At 40.1% G+C, this 23,057-nt stretch overlaps 4 protein-coding genes across 6 annotated transcripts; 2 read left to right on the forward strand and 2 right to left on the reverse strand.

Moving 5' to 3' along the window:
• Positions 1-2,846: 2,846 nt before the first annotated feature.
• Positions 2,847-4,041, forward strand: LOC145899219 (helix-loop-helix protein 1-like). Its single transcript, XM_082987952.1, has 3 exons — positions 2,847-2,931; positions 2,997-3,068; positions 3,225-4,041. The coding sequence occupies exons 2-3, from the start codon at positions 2,998-3,000 to the stop codon at positions 3,379-3,381; spliced, it is 228 nt and encodes a 75-aa protein (XP_082844078.1). The 5' UTR covers positions 2,847-2,931; position 2,997; the 3' UTR covers positions 3,382-4,041.
• Positions 4,042-4,362: 321 nt separating this feature from the next.
• Positions 4,363-13,904, reverse strand: LOC145898619 (uncharacterized). Of its 3 annotated transcripts, XM_082987144.1 has the most exons (13): positions 13,722-13,904; positions 13,602-13,657; positions 11,535-11,613; positions 10,148-10,291; positions 9,584-9,851; positions 7,593-7,746; positions 7,010-7,116; positions 6,706-6,820; positions 6,183-6,445; positions 5,858-6,038; positions 5,508-5,750; positions 4,865-5,266; positions 4,363-4,720 (listed from the first exon to the last, which is right to left on the reverse strand). In XM_082987144.1, the coding sequence occupies exons 1-13, from the start codon at positions 13,819-13,821 to the stop codon at positions 4,667-4,669; spliced, it is 2,166 nt and encodes a 721-aa protein (XP_082843270.1). In that variant the 5' UTR covers positions 13,822-13,904; the 3' UTR covers positions 4,363-4,666. The 3 variants fall into 3 exon arrangements, with proteins under 3 accessions (XP_082843270.1, XP_082843271.1, XP_082843272.1); XM_082987145.1 differs by lacking the exons at positions 13,602-13,657; positions 13,722-13,904 and adding an exon at positions 12,679-12,795; XM_082987146.1 differs by lacking the exons at positions 13,602-13,657; positions 13,722-13,904 and adding an exon at positions 12,460-12,536.
• A 2,538-nt stretch (positions 13,905-16,442) lies between these two features.
• Positions 16,443-18,808, forward strand: LOC145897803 (uncharacterized). Its single transcript, XM_082986247.1, has 7 exons — positions 16,443-16,651; positions 16,795-16,991; positions 17,099-17,333; positions 17,432-17,554; positions 17,723-17,861; positions 18,150-18,268; positions 18,360-18,808. Exons 1-7 carry the CDS (start codon positions 16,567-16,569, stop codon positions 18,533-18,535), a joined length of 1,074 nt encoding a protein of 357 aa, XP_082842373.1. The 5' UTR covers positions 16,443-16,566; the 3' UTR covers positions 18,536-18,808.
• A 193-nt stretch (positions 18,809-19,001) lies between these two features.
• LOC145897802 (sialin-like) lies at positions 19,002-21,464 on the reverse strand. Its single transcript, XM_082986246.1, has 10 exons — positions 21,141-21,464; positions 20,790-21,044; positions 20,637-20,724; positions 20,482-20,577; positions 20,296-20,420; positions 20,059-20,214; positions 19,860-19,992; positions 19,677-19,798; positions 19,476-19,592; positions 19,002-19,411 (listed from the first exon to the last, which is right to left on the reverse strand). Exons 1-10 carry the CDS (start codon positions 21,462-21,464, stop codon positions 19,181-19,183), a joined length of 1,647 nt encoding a protein of 548 aa, XP_082842372.1. The 3' UTR covers positions 19,002-19,180.
• Positions 21,465-23,057: the final 1,593 nt, after the last annotated feature.

Raw genomic sequence — 23,057 nt, forward strand, 5'->3', positions numbered from 1 at the left:
GGTGACACGCGGCATCGTTTGTTTGTACTTATTGCTGTTTCGATCAGTCGTTAATACAATAGATTTTACAAGTTCTGCCTTCCATTGTATATTCTCTATGTTCATTACAGAGAAAGTGCCGCAAATTGTCAATTTCATGTCTGGAAATCATTGCACTTATAAATGTGAATTGATTGATCTTTCGTACAAATCATGAATCGTTAACAATAGACGTGTACTGGTCAATTCGGTTTCCATGCACTTCAAGACATATTTAGAAAAGTTCTGACACGCAAAAAATATTACACTTCGTGTTTCTGATAACATCAAGAAAGATATTGGTTATTTACTTGAAATTATCTTTAAGCAATATCCTTAAGAACGTGCAGTAGCTTTAGTAAAGTGGAAACCACTGTGTTTGTATACCATGGCGAGCAACCAACTCAAACGGCTTACCAGCTGCAGACACGCAAACCCGTGTGACATTAGTTTGTACGGTGGCCTTATTTGGAAACGGCGTGTATGATGAGCGTTCAAAATTATGTCTTCTTGCGCTTGATTGCTTCTCAAATTGTTTTAGGACGATTTTGTTGAAGACACAACGTATCAAGTTATCCATAAAAGAACGTGCATGCGTCGTTGCTGTTAACACCGCCCAATGCTTCTGAGGAAGGAGGTAATTTTTAAATATAGCGCAATCGTAAATTAGGCACACTTTGTTTGGTATATAGGTGTGATGCGCGAAGGTGGAAAAGCAGCGGCGACAATCGATGATGTTAAAATATACGAGACTCGACGAGAGAGACGTCGCGCATTAGAAACCACCTGTCGCAAGGCGCGGGAAAAGACGCATTCGGTTATGAATGAGAAATAAAGCACATGTCGCATCTAAGAATACAAATATAATCGCCGTCGCGCCGGAGTGACGTCACAGCACACGGGTTTTCACCACAAGTTCTCATACCAGTTTTTTCTTTGCTTGTACAACTTTTGAGTAGCAATGATGTTCCACGTTTATTTAAAAGTGTTGGCTGTTTGAAAGGTCTCTCACGTGTGTAGTAAGATAACATGGTGTTTTTGTTGGGTTGTTGTGTCAGGCATCAATAAAGCAGCAAAAAAACTGTAATAAGTTTTATGTACTTAACCTGTTTTTGAATTGTCCTCTGTGGTTCTTTGTTTTTGGAGAAAGTAGTGGTTGTTGAACAATGGCGCCCAATGCGCCCTTTTGAAACTAAAACACTCCATGTTTTTTGAAAGTGATTTGTTAAATCTGCTTCCTACATTGGATGGAACATACTGTTAACCATGGATAGTCGGTCAGGCATGTTGTCTTCATATCGTATCCTGTTGTTGTCGACGGAGACGTAGTTTTCTTTGGAGCTGTGTTATTGGTCAGGAACCCCTGGGCCGAATTGCATTTAGCGTATAGCTTCGCATGACAGCAGGTACCCGCCCTGCGTCCTACACGAATGACAGATGTTGGCCTATTGATTTTAAACGCGGGAAGCGCCAGATGCTAAGACTTGACAGGCCTCGTCTACACGACACAAAACGATTATTATTTAGCCGCTACTTCGACCTGAGGCCCCAAAAACTTTTGAATAAAATTGTAAAAGTTTCCTGTTTTGCGCAAAGCCACAATTAGAACAAAGCGATCCGATTCCTAAATGCTTTCTCCCACGTTTGGTCCTAAGTGCTTTTGATAAATTTGTGAGAATCAACTTTTGTCAGTTCCCATTAAATGTTGCATTACACTGCAAGCAATTGTTTACAAGCTTTAAATGCCCCACTTGATTTGCATTATCTGCATCAGTTTACTTGAGGAAAGTTCTGCATTGTCGTTTAATTTGATACTTTTCCTTTGTTTACTTTTCCTTTGCAAGACTTTGTTTATAGTGCAGTTGTGGTTGCGAGGAAAGCAGTTCAATTTACTGAAACATTTGTTTGTGTTTGTTGAGGATTATTTAGATTTAAACGCAAATTTGAAACTGTGTTTCGATGGCAACGAGGCCACGTGGTGGAGGTGGCGGCAGAGCGCAAGTAAAATCAACCCGAAATAAATTGATCAGCGTATCGAAAATCCATACTGAGCCCGGAGAACACCTTATGTTCAGGCGCAGAGCATCTCTACCTTCGCCACCTTCATCGTCGAGCAGATGTCTGGTCGAAAAAGGGGGTTCGTGAAATTATCTGAGGAGATGCTGAGGTCCGCAGGGCAGTTTGTGGTTGCTGAGGCGCAGGAAGGTTGCAGATGGCGAGAAAGATTGTTAAATAGTAAAACCAGTGGAAGACCACCTATCCACTGTCGCAATTCAATTACCCCAGCTTCAAGGTATAAATATATGTTCATGCCCCCGAAGCATTTATTCATAATTTATGGACTTTCGATCGCCGAAGCGGTCCGCAGACAGCCGGGGTACACTCGCCAGTCGTTGCCCAGGCCAGGAGAAGTCTCTGCCTCTTTTAGACGAAAGGGAATCGATGAGTCCGCTTCCCATGAGAGTGTTGGCACCGAAAGAAACTCTGCAGCATCGATCGTTCTTTGTAGATAGGGAGCAAAGAGTAATTTTCAAACCCCCTGTTTAAACTTCCACGTTGGGCACGAGTGGTACGTAGGTTTTACAGCTAAACGTGGAATTAAGAAACTGCAGACGAATATAATTTCGCTTCCGTTGAACTATGAAAAAGATTAGAAACGTTAGGATATTTTATTAGTAATACTGAGTGTGTTCGCAGTTTTTATTGTTTTTATCGTGTTTGATTGCGTAACTGCTTGCACAGCCGAACTTTCCTCGACGTTTGCAAATAATCGATACAAAGTGAATAAACGAAGTAGCTGCTTGACTACCACATTGTATGTGCTTTCTAGGACATAGGTTTGAAACTTTTCTGCCAATATTTTGCTTGATATTATTTGAAAAGTGTTGGAGAGTATTGTCTGGAAAAACACAGGTACGTTTCTATTTATTTGTTTGTGTTCACTGCATGCATGATTATCCTTGTTTCCGATTTTGCAGAATGAATTTTCAAATCAAAAGAAACATAAAAAACGGAAGGTCAATACGCCAAAAACAAAACATTTCGAAGAAGTAAGCAATAATTTAACTGTAGATATGTCGTAAGAATAGTTCTAGTTCGTAGATGTTCGGGTCCAGCAGTTTTTGCGTTTTGGGTCTATTATCATCAACTGTAACTTATGTAGTTTGTAAAAGAGTAAATAATAATTACATTGAACTTGATCCCAGAAAGCGGCAACGGATGATCGCTCTCCATCTTGCTTTCGTGCGACTTCGTCGTTTGTTGCCTCCAACTGTTCCCCCACAGAAACCATTGAGCGAGGTGGAAATCCTTCAACAAACCCTTCAATACATCATTTTTCTCAACAACATGTTGCTCAATTAAGCTTTTATCCTTTTTTGTGCAAGTTCACGTCATGCTTTCAACCGTTTTATTTGATGAACAGCTAGGCGACTTTGTCATAGTTTCGCTCACAGTTGTCATGGCATGTGGAGTCGCGTTGCTCTTAAAGTTCGCACTATTTTGTTCCATTTCACTTTATTTTTTGTTTATCGACAATTCTCCACTTCTGCTGTACATTTTTTACCACAGTCTTACGTATTTTAAAAAATCTGAGAATAGGATATTTGAAGTTGCAGTATCTATGCTGTCTAAGTAACCTTCTGTAATGTTACCATTGCTTTTTTTAACTGCATGTTGTCAATCACGGTAAGACTGGGGAGGAAATACTTTGTATGCAACAGCGGTTTTTTACCCAGTTTAAAATTAAGTGGTGAAGTGGATTGTGCAATATCTCAAAAGCGAACGTAGTTATGAGTGCAATATGTTCGGATCGCCGATGCGTTTTTTTGTGAAAGCAAATTATTCAACTTCTGCTTTGGTGGGAAATTTTTAAACGTATACGAGTGATCGGAGAGAGTTTTGTTTCGCCGGAGAAAGAAAAACGACTTCATACAAATTTAATTTGCAGTTTTGTGTAAAAACATTGTCGTTTGCCGGTTCCTTCTTTTCTTTTATTTGAGTTTATTACAACATTATCTGTTTTATTGTTGTTGACAGTTCATTTCTGTTAGTACAGCAAGTATCAGTTTCAAAGGATATTACCTTAAATTTGTATGCTTACTGTACAATTTTTTTACTGGCCTATATTCATGTTGTAGAAACACACAACAAAGGTACATCTTTTGTCAACTACCTGCTGGGTTTTTTTTTCACCAAAAAATTTATGTCAAATGACCAAAATGCCAGCAAAAATTTAGGACATTTTCAATATATTTTGGTCATTTTCGATATAATATTTTTATTTTGCCGATAGTCTACCTGCGCAGGGAGCAAAGTTTACGTGATATAATTTTATTTGTGTGACTCCGCAAATTTTTCACTACTGCCTTTAATGAAGAATGAAAAAACAATAACGTAAAGCGCTTCCGGAAACATCGTATTTTCTGAAAACTTGTGAGGATATGGAAGGAATAGAAGTAACAATTTCACTTCTTCGTAAAGCATGCATGCATGGGTTCATTACTATGTTGTTCCACTGTAAAAATATTCATATCGCAATCAACACGTTTTGTTTGCTCATACGGTTGCAAGATTTGTAGGAGAATAATCGGCAACACTGGTCAGAATTATCAGGAACTCATCGGGGCAATCATGGAAACGATCGGTTTTAGGAAGCAATCCGTTTTTCTTCCAACTTCCGTTTGGCAAATTGTTGAAAATCCTACCAACAAAATGAAAAAAATTTAATGGTCAAAACCCAAACAACATTTACACGTAATAATAAAATATTTTTCAACAAAAATATTTTGCTTATTACATAATTCAGTTTTCAGTTTATATGCGAAGTATGTTGTGTAACAGTTACCTCAATTTGCGCCAGTACTGAAGAATCGATATCATCCACTTTAGCGCTACTTGGCGGAGCATTTTTAAAAACCGTTCCGTCGCTATGAGGCGCACGTGTTCCAGGTACAATATCTGCGCTGGGCATTGGAGGTAGACCACAAGTTTCAGATAATTTAGGAGTTTCTTCCGTGCTTCCTGAAACGAGTTCTTCCAACAAATTTGATGAAGGTTGAAACCCAGAATCGGCGTCAGAGTTTCCATCGACGGATATTCGTCTCGTTATATCTTCTGGGATATTTTTCGTGGCGGTTGAAGGCGGTTTGTGCGAAGGTCCTTCATAGAATATGCGTCTGTTGTTCAGTGGAGTCGAGATCGACCTCATGGGTGGATTATTCATCGTTGATGGCAGCATATTGGCGTCCTACGTAAAATGTTGTGTTTTTCCATCAGGCGAATTTATAATGCAAGCAGACAATCAGCGCCAAAACCGCAGAAACTGGCAATGTCAGTTTTCTTGGCGAATTTCATGGCAACGTTTTTTTCTAAAACATAACACTGAGCGGACTCGATTTCGACCAACCAGCACAAGCTATTCCTGTAGCTTTTTGGGACGATTTTACTAAAGCAAAAAAGCGTTTGCATTTGTGTAAAACCCAACTTACCGATGCGGAACTTGCCGACGTTGATGACGACATTCTCTCATCCGAAATACTCGAAAGTTCATCTATGGAACCGAGTGTAATCGCCGACCTAGTCGATGAGGGCGACATCGGATCATTCAAGCTGTAACGACGTCGGTGGGACATTCCCTTCGCTTTGTGACGTCGCATTATATTCAATGTTTCTCGCTGGTCAAGAATCAGAAGTTCCAAGTCACGTTTCTGCTGCAGTTTTTCTAGGTTATGCTGCAAGATACAAATAGAACAAATTACCCGAAAGAACCCAACTCGGATCAGTAAGAATCATAAAATTGAATCTTTCAAATACATTTTTTTGTTTGTGAATTTCGTACCAGCTTATTTGCCTCTTCCTCCTCAAACTCTTTGTCAATTTGAGCCAAACTTTCCTGCATTTCCTTCAACCTCGATTCCATAGATGAAAATTGAAAATGGTTGTCACGACGACGACGACCGCTTTTGGGCGCGAGATCTTTTGAACATTGATCGGCTTTCAGTTGAACTGAATTCCTTCGCCTGTCGTCATGAAAACAAAACAACTCTAGTATTGCACAAAGCTTTTTTATAATATATGAAAAAGGAAATATTGTTGCATAGTGTCTGCCTGCTCACCCCACAGAGTGTGACAAGTTCAATAAGTTGATAACCAACTCCTTTTACCTATTCAATAATGTGAGAAACTTTGTCACTTTAAGCTCCTCGTCCTCTTTAGCTTTCTCGTAATAGTCGATCACTTCATCACGTGACAATCTGCGCGTTACTGATTGGCTGCTGCCATCAGATGAAGAAGCGTTATTTTCCACTTTCTCGAGGAGAAACTGTTCTTCTATAATTTGTTGGCGTTGTGTGGATATTTCCCGTAGCAGTTTCTGCCTTTGCATTTTCACCAATTCTATATCAAACGTTTCTTGCGATGAGCTTCTCTGCAAAGCATTAATCACAGTTTAAATACTCCAGCATTTCATTATGACATTAAATCGTCACACCAAACTTTGCATTGTAACTTTTTTGTTTATGGAAAGAAACTGTTTGGAAAAATCATTTATCAACTTCATCTCTTCTGGTAATTTGTGATAAACTTACAATGTTAACATTTTTGTTACATATGTGTGACCGTCAAGGTCGGAAGGATAAACAATTCAATAAAACAAGAATATCCAGCAACTTTTCCATTCTTTCCTACCTTTAAAATCTTTTCAGACGGTGAAGATAAGGTAGGTGACAGAGCTGGCATGCTGGCACGATGAACTTTAACATTAGGTGCAGGTTTGCTTTCGTCATCGGTAGTCGTGCTCTTACTGTGACGCAATGGAACATTTCATTAACCGAGTGCTACGCGATATTTTTAGCTACAGTGAGTATTGCAACAACATCAGATCGTAATTTTTAGTGTAATGTTACTCCGATCGATACAGAATCAAGAACCCTGTAGTTGTTATAATCTCCTGTGATGATTCAACACCAACTGCGCTTCATAATTGTCTTACTTATGATTTCTATGGGCGGCTACTTTCCGTGTCTCCCGTTCGAGCGTTCCAACCCAAAGAAGAAAATCCCTGTGGTTGTCTGAGGCAAAGTGAAGAGTTGGGACTCCCTGTATGAAAGCAGACAACAACTTGAGGCAAGTTTAATCATGACAACTTAACAATAGTTAAACGGTGACCAACACTCAACCGGTTTACATTGGCAACAACCCGGTGTTGTAATAAATCATTTTAAAAGATTTTTGTGTCACCTCTACAAAAACAACCAGGTACAAAAGTTGGAATTACGGTATATAAACGTGAATGATTTATGATACATATGTGATCGTAACGCCTTAATTTTAGGTATATCTGTATGATGACATATGTGCAATGCGTGTCTGAACTGCGGCCAGGCAAATTAAAAAGGCTTAACCTCAAATAGTCGACTTTACAATCAATCACAGCTATTAATTGATATTTATATTACTTTATATTACTTGTTACAAAAAAAACTCGACATCAAATAGCTTTATATTGACGAGCAATTAGTAAGCTTTAACTAAGCCTGTTGTAATGGGTAATAAAGCAATTAGTGTCGCAGCACCTGCTGTTGCAGTCGAAACGCAAATCGGGTTCGATTAAGGTTCGTGACGTCGGCCACAACGTCATAGCCCCTGAGCAACAGAGCATCTCGCGTCACCTCTGATTGCGGGGTGTTGTAACAATAGAGACACGTGTCTTGAAGGACGCACCAGAACCTGAGAAACACGAATAAAACAATTAGCGTTGGAACTTCATGCAATGGCCGCTGACGTGTAGATGATTAATGTAATTTTTACAATGGGTCACGTAGGTGTATGCTTGTTAAATGTATTTCAGGAAAAATGGATGGAACTGACCACTTTCAATTGGTATGATAGGTAAAACTTTTCCAAACTCAAGACAGTGCTTTTTGAAAACTTTTTCAACGGACACAAAACAAGCCAAATTTTTGTCGTTCAATAACCGTTACTTAGTATTATCAGATGCTTTAACTCAATACGAGCACTTCACTAAGGCTGCGACTTGTCTATTTTTGAGCCATCTCTGAAAATACAAGGCCTCACGTGGAATGGCAAGCATAATAGACTAACGTGTTGGTGGTCGAACGACTCACTGTTAAAATAGAAACAACACTGTGTGACCAAAGCGGGAGGCGTTAAATTTAACAAGTACATCATCTTTATTAGTTAAGCTGTGGTGTCAACGGACATTGCTGGGGGGACTGTTGGCACCATTTCTAGCATATGCTCCTTAGGGACCCGAACAAGAAAAATATGGGTCAGACTGACAAGTAAACAGTCAGTAATCTTATCGCCTGGCGTAGGACCTGTTAAGCACCGACAGTGGCATACCGTGCTGTTGAGTGCTGCCTACCACTTTGTGTGTAGTTTTTGTTTACGTTTGACAGAGGGTAATGAGTTCAAGCGGGTTCGACGGCGCAGTTTTAACCTAATGAGTCACATGATCCGCCCATACATGTTTGCTTGAAGCAGCGGGTCGCTTTTAGTGGACAAAAGATCAAAAACACAGACACACCGCGAATTGCATCGAGCAAGTAGAAATATGTAACCCGCATGTATTGACACACATTTCCTGCTCAGTGTTGGCAAATCTTTAAAAGCCAATCGTATCTAACGAACTGCACGTTTGCGTCGTGAACAGCCTTGTTATCGCATTCCACTCACAACCAGCTGTACGTTAGCCAGTCAAACATGTTTGTGGTAATTGTTGGGTTATGGCGGAGGATGAGAGGAGTTGGTGTTATGCGATTCCCAAACAGGCCTTCTAGTTATCGCCCGGGAGATTAGAACTCCCCCTTTGGGTGACGATAGATTTCGTTTGACACGTTTGTGTGCAATTAAGTTCTCACGGCGTATTCTCGAACAATTCTCGAAAAGTTTTTACAAAGTTAACATCAAAACTCTGAAAGTAATGACACCATAGGCGCCTAGTCCGGGGGGGCAGGGGGGGCGGCGCCCCCACAGGTTTTTCAAAAAAAACGAGTGGCTATTACGCGCGTCTGTCCGCACCATGTAACTCGTCGCTTTCGTAACGTTCAAAGAAAACAAGATCTAAAAACAATGTGTTTCTTACACGACGCCCACAAAACATGTTGACCTAGTTTCGCTTACGGTTGTTGCAACGCGAGTCTCGCATTATGATGTGCCAACAGGTACTTATAGGTTGTGTCGTAGACCGATCTCGTGCGTTTATCGTTAACGCCGCCCTTTCGGTTAATACGCCTCATGCATTGAAATTCAAACACAGTTTTTCGAAACTTGATGACGTCATAGTAACAAATTATGACGTCATAATATAGCCGCCCCCCCTGGAAAAATGAAAACTAGGCGCCTATGGACACAACATCAACAACTTTGTCTTGCGCTAAGCGTTGCAACAAGAGAGCATGATCTCCGTGTCAACAAATATTATTTTCTATTGGTTTAGCTTAAATGTCTTGAAATGCCACCAAACAGGTGCATGTGATGCAGCGGCACTATCCAAACCATACAGATGCACACTTAAAAGAAGCTGGGACACAGCAGCACCTACCTTTCCCACTGTTTCTTCTTGTTCCGGCAATCCAAGTAACCCCTGTGTGCCGCGGCGCTAAGCCTCGTGGCTGGAATGCGGAAGACAGCTGCTTTCGAGATTGGCGAAGAGCTTTTTGAGGAAATACTGCCGGAACTTCCGCCTTCGCCGTCTGTGGAAGCAGAATCGCTTTCCGAAACAAACTTGCGCGCCAGATAAGGGTGGATATTGTTGAGGAAAGTCGACATTCTGCGAGCTTCCCCAGGTGATTGTGCGCTCGAGTGATCATCTGTAGCGAGTTGGGCATTCATTTACAAGTTTCAATGCAAGTAGGCGAAGTTTGGTTGGAAATATCACTTGGGCTTTTTAATGTGTACGCACTTTATTGATTTCACCCCCCGTATTTCATACAATAAAAGTCACACACTATACATAATACACCGTCGCTACAGTTTGGGTTCTACGTTTCCAAGTAACGTACGATTTGTTATATGCTATTTAACTGGCCAATACATTCACAAGAACGACAGCGAACAGTGGCGAATTAACCAAATGCATTCCTAAGACGTTCCCTACGTTTCTCACCTCGTCCATCACTTTTTGATTTCCGTGACGTCATCGCAGCTTGTACAACATCACCGAACGACGTTATTCGATCAATGGAAATCTTGCGCAGTCTTTTGCGACGGCCAACAAACGCATTGGAAGATTGAGGTTTGCCAACATCACCTGTAGGATTATATACAGCGCACAAATTAACTAACTCACTTATTTCAACAGTGCACCCTATTAGAAATCGTTTAAATTCGAACTCTTGAACATAGTTAAACCATCATGATACGTCATTTCCCGAACAAGGTGTCAGCGTCCACATTTACGCGTGTTGCCCAACAATACGCAACACAACCCTTAATGTCATACGCAATAAATCTTTGTAGTGGAAGTTTCACTGTTTGGTTATGGTGGCTCAGAAGATCTTCTCTCCATTACATAAGTTATTGGATTAAATTCTAGCGTTTTAAATCCGTACAAGTGTGATTGAACTTATTAATTCGCTCCAAGTAAACCCATGACATGTTATTCTTTGTCGCGTCCGGTAAAATGATTCAACAATTTTCGGAAGTTACTTACGGTTATCCTAACTTACTGTAAAAGATATTTCACCTGTGTAAACTAATTTAAGATATCGGAAACATGTCCAATCCACTGGCGAAGTTATGCGTGGGACTGTGTAGCGATTCGGTTGACTCGGCAAACACGAAATTGGAGAAGATATCATTTCTGTTTGGAATCAAATGCGCATGCTTCACAAATCGCTCGACAGCCGCTGCTGACAACCGGACCGCGAGCTTTAGAAGGCGAAGCGGAACACACACAGGGAAGGTGCATTACTTGAAATGACATCGACGGAACGGAAAGCAATTACGTGGGAATACGAAAGCAAACACTGGGAGCCTGTGGTTCGGACCTGACACAACGTGTCAACACTAGCCGTGCGGTTAGTGTACACAAAAACTTAACAACGACAAGGGCCTGTGCTAGTTTTGCGTCGATTACGTCACTGTATGTGTCACTTTGACCGGAATGTGTTCGACATCATTGCCTGACAAATGTATAGCTACTCGCCGTCCTTTTACAATACAATACACAGGGAGAGATATGTCATTTGTCGAACACTGTTCAATAAATAAGGGCAGTGCTGTGGGTGTGCGACTCCCCGCTAACCCTCTCCACACGACTGCAAGTCAATACAACTGTGGGAAAGTTGGTTTCTGCGCCCGGGCTACACGCTGTGCCATTTCTAAGCCTCTATGGGAAATTTCCATACCCTTGACTTCGCTTCCATGGATAAATCTGGTTTCCCCCAAAAGTCATGATAACCGTTTCGAAATTATAGCTATTCCTGTACAATTCGCTTTCGGGTGAAGAGAGTAGTTCATTGTGTCATAAATTATAATTTGGTTTCGCTTACCTCCTATTTGAATCGAATCATTTTCCAATGCTGGTTCATAATTGAAGCAGTTGCTTTCCACACTTTTGATTGAATTTGTCTGCAACAAATCAAGTAATGTGAATAAAGCAGAAAGGTGAAATTTTCTTGGTTTCAGTTGAACCCGTATGTGTGGACAAACATAAAAATATTGAAACAATCGATCGACCCAATAATACCGGCGATGGTCGATCGTTGTTGGAGGAAAGAGGTCTTGATCAACGTTAGCAGGCGCTCGATACACTTCAATGACGTAACTTATTAAAAAACCTACCCAAAAGGAAATTGCCTATACACCATTCCACTTCAAAATAACTTCCTTTGACCAGGGTTGAACAATACAAATATAGTGACAGGTCATGAAATGAAAATATATAAGTAAGATTGCTTATAACTAAATCGTGTTTTATGGTGTTGCAATTTTGTATTTGCGGTTAAAAATAGCCCGTTTGGCGTTACGGTGAGTATAATTAATTTTACGGCGTGAACCATTAAATTAAAATTAATTCAGAGGTGGAAATAGAAGTGCGTTGTCAGCAGCTATTCGAGCTCGACGCTTGCAGCGATTCTCACGGAACTTCGCGCTTTTTAGAAAGCTGCTATCTAGTAAACCGGTTCGAATGGGTAGCAATACAAACACTCAGTTGGTCTGTACGGTATTTCCTACAACAAGCCTACGGTTGTAGTAGATCTTTCCTTTAATGTCCAATGAATATCAAAAACATTTGACTATTGTTCATCTCACGAACTACAGGTAAAAAGCATAAATGCAATTCAATTCGATAAGGTCATGGATTCAGTACGTGATAACAGTTAATCTATTGTATTCTGTATCAAGCCTACTGACACCCGTGTAGATCGCATTAATCGCCACTCAGACGTGGCGTGACAAAAAGCTGCAACCCACCTTTGTTCAAGTGAAAGGAAACAACGCACAGGTAAATGTGCCGCCATGCTAATCCTAGATACAACGTATTAATCCTGGATTGATCCTTTATCAAACTCGAGGATAATTTATTAAAGTCGCAGATTCGTATGGTTGTATCAAATCATTGAAGGAAAAAAATTCAGTATAACCCAATTTTTTAACACTAATTTTCACAAGCAGGCAACAAACTCAAATTACCTTCACACGAGAACATTTCTCACCACGCATTGCACCGCAGTGTTCACATTCACAGTAGGAACCAAGCGAATAAATATGCTTAGGGCATCAGTTTATCGCATGGGCCTTTCAACTTTGCGCCGCAAACAACAAAACAATATGACGGCAACGTTCGTAGTTGGCCGTCGCACAGAAAGGCAAATAAGTCGACTTTCAGATCGTTTTCATCTATAAACTAGGGACTTGTGTAAAACGAGTTGAAGCGTATCACAAGTCTCCGCTTCCCCGTCGTCAACGATCGTAGGTCGGCAATTTGATACGAAGGGCCAAGTGGCGGTTTTACCCAATACTCGTACAGACGTGAAGTGCCTGAAGTTGACAATTCGCAGCGATCTCGATGAGGTTTGTAACAATTGTTTCTTTCTTGGCCCCATTCGCACTTTAACAGAAACGCTGTTCGTTTACGATTTGCAACAATCTGGACGAAGAGCTACATGTAAGCGCTGCTAAACAAAGCCCTGGGACTGTGCCATGGTTTCCTACTGGAGTAGAACGATCGCAAAAACAACACTGTGGGCACAGTTTAAACAATCCAATCTCGATCGCGGAAATGTTCACTATGTTAAGTTGGTTTGCTCACACAAGAGCTGGCAGTAAACACGAATGCATTTGGCCGCAAACCAACCAAGCGTTAAAAATACAGGGGTCTACTGGAACGTATGCGCGACATTTATATTTTTAGATAAGAGAATCAACAGCCACAGGGTAAACATGGCATGGTTATCCAACCTAAAAATACACACATGTGACTGTGGTGCGCGATCGTCAGTTCATGTCAGCGGCTCACACATGAATAAGTAATAAGAAGTTACAATGTACGTGATCCGTAACGTTCTACAGCTGCAAACCGGTCTACAATATTTGGTAAGATCCAGGTTCCTCACCTCATTATTTACAGAAACATCGTCTTCGCCAGCAGAAATCGAATGTGAAATAAAATCTGAAAAAAACATTGCTGGGATTAAATGAATTAAACGTTTAAAACTGGCCAATCAGATACCCACCATTTTCGTTGGATCGATCGGCGATTGGACGACTTATGCTTGAAAATGTTTCAACAAAACTTTCATACGACAATTCGTTATCTTCAAGGAGAGCTCGCATGTTTACATATATTAAAACTGATAAACTTAAGTTGTTAACAAAACAAGTTCGCAAGGCACAACCTCGCAGATCACAAACCAACAACACCTGACAAAAAAGAAAACCTGTTTACATCCTGACGTAAAGTTTAGTGCTCGTCATGACAGTGACCTACTTTCTGCCTAACCGGGTCATTAAATGACCATTCATTTCGCTTTTTTTGCAAACGGAAATCGGCTTTGCGCCCTTACTTACCCGGCCGATAACTTCTTTACTACTGCAAGACAATGAAAACTGGTCAACGCACAGCTTATATGTCTGTGACGTCACAGCTGTCGTAGACACAAGGATATTGCCTTTTTCTTTATTTTGCTCGGTCTCTCGAAATTTATCCTCAAATTATTTTAGATCTTGCGGCCATGAATTTTGTACTTTATTGATAAATTTTACGAAATAAATTGTTTTGGCAGAAGTAGAAAAACTGTGAGTATAATTGTAGTGTGAAAGGAATTCGCGTCAACATCAATCAGACATAAACAAACCCACAAACTCGTAAAAGACAATCAACTTAGACTGCCCGGGATGGTAAACGCAATTTGCACGCTTTGACGACCGCCGGATGAAATTCCCCTGTCAAAATGTAGAGCATCCCCTAGTTTTGACAGCACTAAAACTGTAGTTAAGTTTCTCCAGAGTTTTGAAACATGTTAGAGTAATATAATTTTATTCTTTGTATTTCAAACCACCGCTTTTGTATTTGCAGGCGATAAATTGCACATAAAAAGTCCCGCTCGTTAAGTCTCCATATTTAACTTGGTTTAGACATCTTAACATATACTTGTTCTGTGGATTGTGGCCTGCCACCTTTTAAACTGCTCACTTGTTCAATAAGTTGGGCATTGGGGTCTGAAATTACGTTATTTTGAAAAGAAATACACAAAAAAATGATACGGATTAAAATTGTTGGTATACAATATTACCGACAATTTTTTCATTGTTTTAGTGCCTTTTTCCTGGTGAGAGTCATCTTTGGTTGCTCAGACAGTTGTCTGGTAGACCCGTTTCTTGTAGACCTTGGAGTTTGTCGCCTGAGACTTTGCAAATTGCCGCAAGACGTGATATTGAATACGCAAATGAAACCAGACAAATATTTTAAAATGGAATTAATTTGCTACCTCTGGGATTGCAAGGTCAAATTATTCTTTTACTTTCTATTAAGCGACTAATTCATCCTTGTGATACGAAATAATCTGAGCAAAAATGTATACATTGGTGCCAAAAATTTTTCATGTGAGAAAACCAACCATGAGAGACAGGTACCGTCTCCTGCTGATGGAGTCGCTGTCCATACAACAGCAACAACCACAACTCAATGTGACGGCACTTCAGCACCACTGTTTTTATTTAATGTGTATTGTGTTTGTTGCGTTTTATGCCGTTTATTGTGTATTTTGCGTTTTGCGTCGCTTACTGCGCATATTCCGCCTCTTGGTGGTGTGTGGCCGATAGAAAAATGACGTCACCACCCGCGCGAGCCTTATCTGTGACGTCGGTCAGGTCAGCTCCTTATAATGATGGAGCTACACCAATCGCGTCAATCAAACTGATGATGACATAAGTTTTTGTCGAAACGTCTTATTTTAACATGACAGTGTTAATAACAATATGGGCCAGTCTCTTTATACTCACAACCATGACATGTTAATGGGTTTGTATGAACAAAAACAATTTGACGGTAATTAAAAATACACATAAAACACAGTCACATGATATAAAAACAATTTAATAAAAATATTTTGTTCAAATGGTGTTTTACATATAAAATCTAAAGAGGTTGATTTTCTGGTTTTTATGAAAAATATGGACGTACATCATTCGCATTTGGGGTAAATTAAATTTGAAACTTTCAACATCAAAGTCCACTGAAACAATGATTCCCGAGCTTTTTCGGTTACTTTCACCCCTACTAAATGTTACGGCATTTCTATAGGCCTGCATTTTATTAAAAGAAATCGTGTGATCTTTTTTAGAGGTGATTTCTTCAAATAAAATGTGATCTTTTTTCTTTTTTTAGAAGGTAGTAAACAACAGTACTAGTTAAATGAAATATTGCACTGAATTTTGGAAATACGGACAGCATTTGTGCCAGCCCCCACGATAGCCGATATTAGTTGAATATAAAATAGATACCAACAAACATTTTTTGATTCATTCCTGCAAAAGTTTAATTCACATGTGGTGCGAACTATTCACTTCGTTAAAAAACACAGCACTAAAAGATATTTATGAGGTATAACCCCCTATTTGTACTGTGATCTTATTAGTATAAAAACTATACCGTCTTCTTGCTCTCTGCAGACGTCCAAACACTAATGTCATCTGCAACCCAAGTTTAAATTCAAACCCCTCATTGATTTACGCTTTTTATGTGGCTGAAATAAACTAGAGATTCAATGTGGCTGAAAAGCAACATTATATGTGCGAATTTTATCACCAAAGCGATGTTGATATAATTAGTGTCGTTGTAGCGTCTGCCCGTATATGCTGGTCACGCGTGCGATGACGCTCAGCCCGCCTTCCTATGACGTCACACTCCACAGCGCATATCACACTCTACAAGTAGCTGTGTAGAGCGTAGTGGTCATTAAGCAAACGTAGTACAACAAATTATTTTTGAACTCTAGATACAGTTTTCTGGAGCTCCGTTAAATATAGCTGATTTTTAACAAAAGGTTTAAAATCAAGAGTCAGAAAGTAAGTTGGAATATGGTGGTTCGACACTTTATCTTCTTAACAATCTGTGTTTGTCTGATATGGAATGTCATTCACGCACAAACAACCTCAAACACAGGTACGTTTTATACAGATTATAGTTGCACGATGTGTACACGTGTAGTATTGTATACACACAAGTGGCTTGCTTTGTTTTTGTTGGCATGTATGTAAGTACAACAAAGGGGCTCGCTGCCAGTGACGTCAAGTATTTCCGCATAGGCAGAACCAACGTGTGCCAGAACGGCGGGGTTTGCAAAACCAATGACACCAATCCTTGTCCGGCCTGCAAGTGCCCATTTGGATTTACTGGCCTACTGTGCGAAAACGCTTTGACAATGGTGGTTGGTGAAGCTTTCTTTACAAAGACTGTAAATGCCAGTTATCAACCGAACAATGTTACTGCTTTGGAACAACTGGTAGGCCACTTGTTTCTGGTTGTTCACAATACTCGTAAAATGTGTGGAAAATTATAGTAGGAATCGTATATAAATATGATTTTTCAATCATTTTTTTAAAATGACAGGTTTTGAATGTGGTTGCACAGACTACCACCAACACTTCTGTGACGGTAACAATCAGTGGAACAGTGAATGTTGCTGCGAAACTGGCAATGAGTTTCGACCGTCCCCATTCATGGCTTAACTACACGAGCTTACTTCCCCTTCAACAGCAAATCGAAGGAACATTAAGGGCTCCAAATTCCCTTCAAGCTATCTTTGGTGGGGGTGGAGTAGCATCTTACGTAAGAATGAATTTGGGTAAGGGAAGTTCAAAACCTCAAAAGTGAGGAAATATTAATGCAGAATACCAACAAACGTCATGTTCTCATAATTAATCTTTTTTATTTTCACTTTAGATGTACAAGAATGTCTTTCCAATTGGGATAACTGCAATCAAAACGCACAATGCATAAATCTCGCAAACGGGTTTAAATGTATATGTGACAGAGGATTCAGTGGTGATGGAATTACCTGTACAGGTAAAAGAATTTCCTAAACGTTGATTAACACGTCATCTGTGTGACTTGGGCAACTGCATATCAGTCGTGTGAATCATATGCAATTGATAGATCTTGTCAAAGCATGCAGGAATTTTCTATAGTTATTCATATGAGATACAGTACTTAGTATTTTATTGTTGTTTATAGAAATATTGTGCAAACTAAGCAACGCACCAGAACTTCCGACTTTTGCCACAAGAAAAGTAATTAGTCCCAACGGAACAGAGTTGAGGAATCCTCCGGCGATCTCTCGTTTTGGTACTTTGGTCGAATACACTTGCGCCAAGTAAGTGCAACACTGTAGCAGGGTTGTTTTCCCTGTGTTTTCTGCTTACATTAAACGACAGCAGATTAACAAAATTATGGTGACTTCCTTAACGAGGTGCGCTTATTATCTTGTTATGACGTCACATTGTGACTTAAGGTCGGGGCTCTTAAAGTAAAATGTAAATAAAACTATCAATAATATCCTTATTTGCAAAGTTATTCGGCCGACGAAATCTACATTGGTAAATGAAGCCCACTGCATTAAATGAATTCGACACCCTTGCTATGAATTCAATAATTTTTGTAGACATTACACGTTGGCTGATGCTGTAACAAGTAGTACGAACCCGGATGTAATTGAGTGTGGGGGTTCCCCGAAGTTCTCGGCAACTAATTGGAGTGGAACAAATCTTACTTGCAACATTGGTAGGTCTTGGCCCGTATGAAAATGAAGCAGTTCAAATCCAGTCAAAATATATCTCTAGCGCAATTAATTTTTTCTATATGCTGTTTATAGATACAAGTCTTAAGATCGCTATCATCTTGAGCGTAATCAGTTCGCTTATCATTATCATGGTGGTGGGGGCTTTTCTTGTGGAATATTGCGTGAGACGCGAAAAAATGGCGAAAGATCGGCGAAGGCTTAAAGAAGAAGACATTGGAGTGGACAACGATGTTTTCCATCAACCTTAATAATTCCATATAGTTACACCATCTGACATTTGCGCATATGACCGCACGAATTACTCTGCAATTTTTGATATTGTTCCAAGCCTTTGTTTTCTAGGTGACAAGGGCAATCACTGCGTGACCCCAGTTGAACTGTATTGCACTCAGGTTTAATAACCGCATACTTTAAATTTATTGTACATAAAAAGATAAATGAACAAATATTGCACTTTTGGTACTGATGCGGTAATAAAACTGTTCCATATATTAAAGTGTAAGCATATATGCACAAAAATGATTCATTTTGCTAAAGAAATAAAAAAATTTGCTAGTCAAGGCAAAAATACTGTGATATATCTACAAAAATATTTTGGCCAAAAAATATATACAAGCACACAAAACTGCGTGACCCTTGGCACATCGCATCCTGTATATAAAGTTGTATATACATAAATTATTACGAGTTGAGGAAAAGAATGACTGAACATTCTGTGCAAACGAATCACTTGATGACCAGAACCGTCATTGCACGCACGTTGTCTACAGGTAACACTATTTGTACAGAAACACTGTGCGTAAGCATGCGTGCGTAGAGCAGATTACAACATTCAATCATATATATATGCTTATCTATGCACCACAACAGTTAAACACATAGGCCAACGAAAACTACACTTGCTCAGTTTTGAAAAATCCCTCGGTACTTTCGTCGTTGTCTGTTGGTGTGACGCTTGGCAAACTCTTGCCCTTTTTGTCTTCTGTCTCGTAAAAGTCCTTTTCCATACGAGCCCAATCTTGCACGTCAGTCTTGAGTGTTGCCAGGACAGCAAAGCCGCCAATAGCCGACACGACCGCTCCGACGTAGAAAACTATTCTCCACGCTTCCTTGGGATCAGCAATCTTGAAAGAAAGCTTGTTAGATGCGCAAAGCACGGGTATGGACACGCAATTTGTGCTAACTTACACTTCCAGTAACATATCCTGCCACTAGGGGAGATACTTGTCCAGAGAAGGTTGCAAAAGTGTTGGTAAAGGAGTACAGTATACCTGAGTAGCGAGGGGCAATTTCGATGTGGCAAACCTAAATTTAAACGATTTCTTTATAACATATAGTTATAACACGCAACAACAACTTTTACAACAACATACTAAAACTTTTAATTACCTTAAAACCGGGAGTTGCAAATCCACTAAAACCAGCTGCCAATGAGACCATTGCAATGGCGACCACTGGCCTGCACCCCATGTACCCAGCGACAATCAGAAATATAGTGGGCACAAATTGGGCTATGGACAAAATACAACATATTACGGTTTAAGTTATGGTTAGCTAGATAATGTGTCTCACCGATTACGATCAAAACCCTTCTCACATTCAGGGTTGACATCATTCTCCTTTGTCGAATGCTATCAGCTATCCAACCGGAGGCTGTAGTGAAAAACCACAACGAAATGAACGGGATGGCAGCTACAGCACTGTTCTGTGAGACAAAACATAAGTCATAAGCCATACGGAAACGCAATGCAGTCCCTTAAAATTGTCTTACTGTTTTTATGTTGAATCCAAGAACTTGGTCAATGTAAGAAGGCAAGTTGGTAAGCAGATTGTATATCCCGTAGTTAGAACAGAAATGTCCAATGAATAAACCCCAAAATATGGGAGACGTAAAAATTCCCCTCCATGGAATTTCCAGAGTGGTGTCCTGAAAATAAAATCTGAGTAAACTTTGCTATTGACATCCTCAACCTATATTAAAATGTATTTAAAGTTGGTAACCACGTACCTGTGTGTTTGTTCCAATGGATTGTTCAATGTATCTTCGCTCCTTCTCTGAGATGCGGGGATGCTTTGCTGGTGAATCGAAGGCAAAAATAGCCCAGAAGAAACACCAAATCATACCAGATATTCCTACGTCAAGATAAATGTGAAGAGATTATGTACTTTCAAAGTGGGCAAACCGGACGCGTACCTAAAACATAGAATACTGATGGCCATCCTCCGGCGAAACCGTGTCGGGCAAGATATCCAGATAGATTGTATGATATTGCCGTCCCGATATAAGTTCCTGTTAGAATTTAAAAAAAAATTAATTTACTGAAGTTCAATTAGTAACTTTTATTTAACCTGTCATGGCGATGGAAATTAAACGAGATCTTGCGAGAGGAGGAGCCCACTTTCCCCACATACCGTGGTGAGATGGATACATTGGACCCTAAGCCAAAAAAACGGATAATTTCAACTTTGCGTGTTGAACATAAATTGTCCGAGCGCACGAACCTGACAAACTCCCAGAAGCACTCTGGTTGCCATCAAGGCCCAAGGACCCAAGCCCGCCATGATCGGTGTGAGGAGTGTTAACACTGACGACATAAAAACAGATCCTCCAAAAACTATCTTGCCGCCGAATCTATGCTCCATGAAGCCGCCGAGAATTTGCGTTGACCAATATCCATAATAAAATGCCCCGAGAATCCAACCCCGTGTAGGGGCGTCCCATTCAAATGATGGACCACCAAACTCCTCTCTTTCATGCTAAAAATACGTTTAACGGGTTGGTTACACTTTTCCATCTTTACAACGTGATACATGACATAGTTAACAATCTTTAAAACTAAGGTTTCTACTCACTTCACCCACAACGCTGCTAACATTCATATCATCCGACGAGATGACTGCGTCTTTTTCATCAACGGGACAAGCGGCAATGGATCGGTTTTCATCCCTCATCATCTGCTTGGTATCGACCATCGCAACCATAGCAACACTCAAGTTCGCCCGCATCATGTACTGATGCATCATTCCGAAGAAGAGCAGAGCAGTGAGAACGAAACGACACTCAATCCAATGTTCCAGGCGTTGAATACGCGACGAAGTTGTGGAAACTTGGCGATCCAACTTCGACGGGCGCCCCCCGTTGCCATTCGAAGGGATTCGATCACTCCTTCCAGTCATAGCGAAATTTTCAAATTATCTTAGGCCTATCGGCTAACAGGCAAGACAGACTTTTATATTACATTTGATGTTCTGAAAACAGAAAATTGCAATTCAAGTTAGTTGAAAATTGTCGGGTATTGAGTTTACTGTTTGTTTATTCCTAATAGGTATTGTACAACAATTAACCACATTTAGAAAATCACCACAAAACTTTATACAGTCCAGCTTCGCACACAGAAAACATTTATAAACGTCTTCCAAACAATGTTGCAGTCCAATTTTCCCCCTCTCTCAAACAACCAGTAATTCGACACCGACGATCTGACGGCCTACCTTGAGAGGAATGCTGGGACGCCAGGAGAAGCGAAAGTTTGTCGGTGCTTAAGCTGGAATCACCAGACATCCTCAACTGTTGATTGATTCACGCCGCAAGTGGCCTACGTCCTGCGGACATCCAATCCATATCACTCATTCCGTTTCTTCACATGTTGTGGCTGTGCGTAAGTATTCGCAAAAGCACCCTCTGCACCATGCAACCATTTTCGTGTTTTGCAAAAAGTTTTTGCATTCGGTGATCACATGTTTGTTTCATAATTTTGCTTTATAAATGGTTTAAGGCATACTACAATGCTTTAAATGAACGGTAACTCTATAATAACGTGTTGTGAATTATTTTAAAGAGATAAAAGTGCGAAGCTGTGTGGACTAAAACTTATGATAGACGATAAACGGATTATTAGCAACTTGGAAATATCCTTTCTAATATCTTGTGGAGGAAAGAAATGTCCCAAAGTTTCCACACAAAAACTACAGGAAGTTTTGCAGGAAATTGATCTCGTTGGAATCATCTGTGTTGGAAAGTTCCTACATTTGATGTATTGGGAGGAAAATGATGGTTACAATTTTCTGATCCATTGCAAAGGCATAAGCACAAATGTGCAAACTTACTTTATTGTTTGGCGCTGATAAAAATGATACATACATACATATATGCATTAATAACAATAATTGGACTCTTCGAAACCACAGTTAGTTTCCTCAATTTCCTGAGAACCCTAAAACCGACCCTCTGTGCTGTTGAGTGGAAAGACCAGTCATAAAACAAACGCATCGCACTCCGCAGGTATTTCGCAATGAGTCACCTTCATAGCACCCATAATAATCACTTCCCACAGCCTGTCGAGAAACCGTCTTCCGCTGCTGGATTTGGCAAGATAAATTTCCCGAGGCAATCCTGTGATTGATCGAACTGTCAAGACGAAAATAAAACTAGTCAGGAAGATAACGTCGGATACCGAGCTACTCGTTACAAATTAAAAGCAGACGCATTTCCATGTTATATTGCCCAATAGCTACAATATTGTTATTCTCATTCCTCCAATAGTTTTGGCTGAGGTAATGACCGGCAATTTTTGTCTTTGCACAATTTAAAAACCTGCGCTAAAACAATTTCTACGTGCTTCGAATTGTTGTTGTGCTCTAAATTATGAGCTTATGACATATTTTTATAATCTTGCATTAACAAATTAATGTGGTTTGTTCGTGGATATGTCATTCTTTTGAAATGTCATTTGTCCTCCAGTTTCGTATCTGTGTCTTCAGATAGTTTGA

The sequence above is a fragment of the Ascidia mentula genome, chromosome 4 (assembly GCF_947561715.1).
Source record: "Ascidia mentula chromosome 4, kaAscMent1.1, whole genome shotgun sequence".
In the NCBI taxonomy this organism is placed as follows: domain Eukaryota; kingdom Metazoa; phylum Chordata; class Ascidiacea; order Phlebobranchia; family Ascidiidae; genus Ascidia; species Ascidia mentula.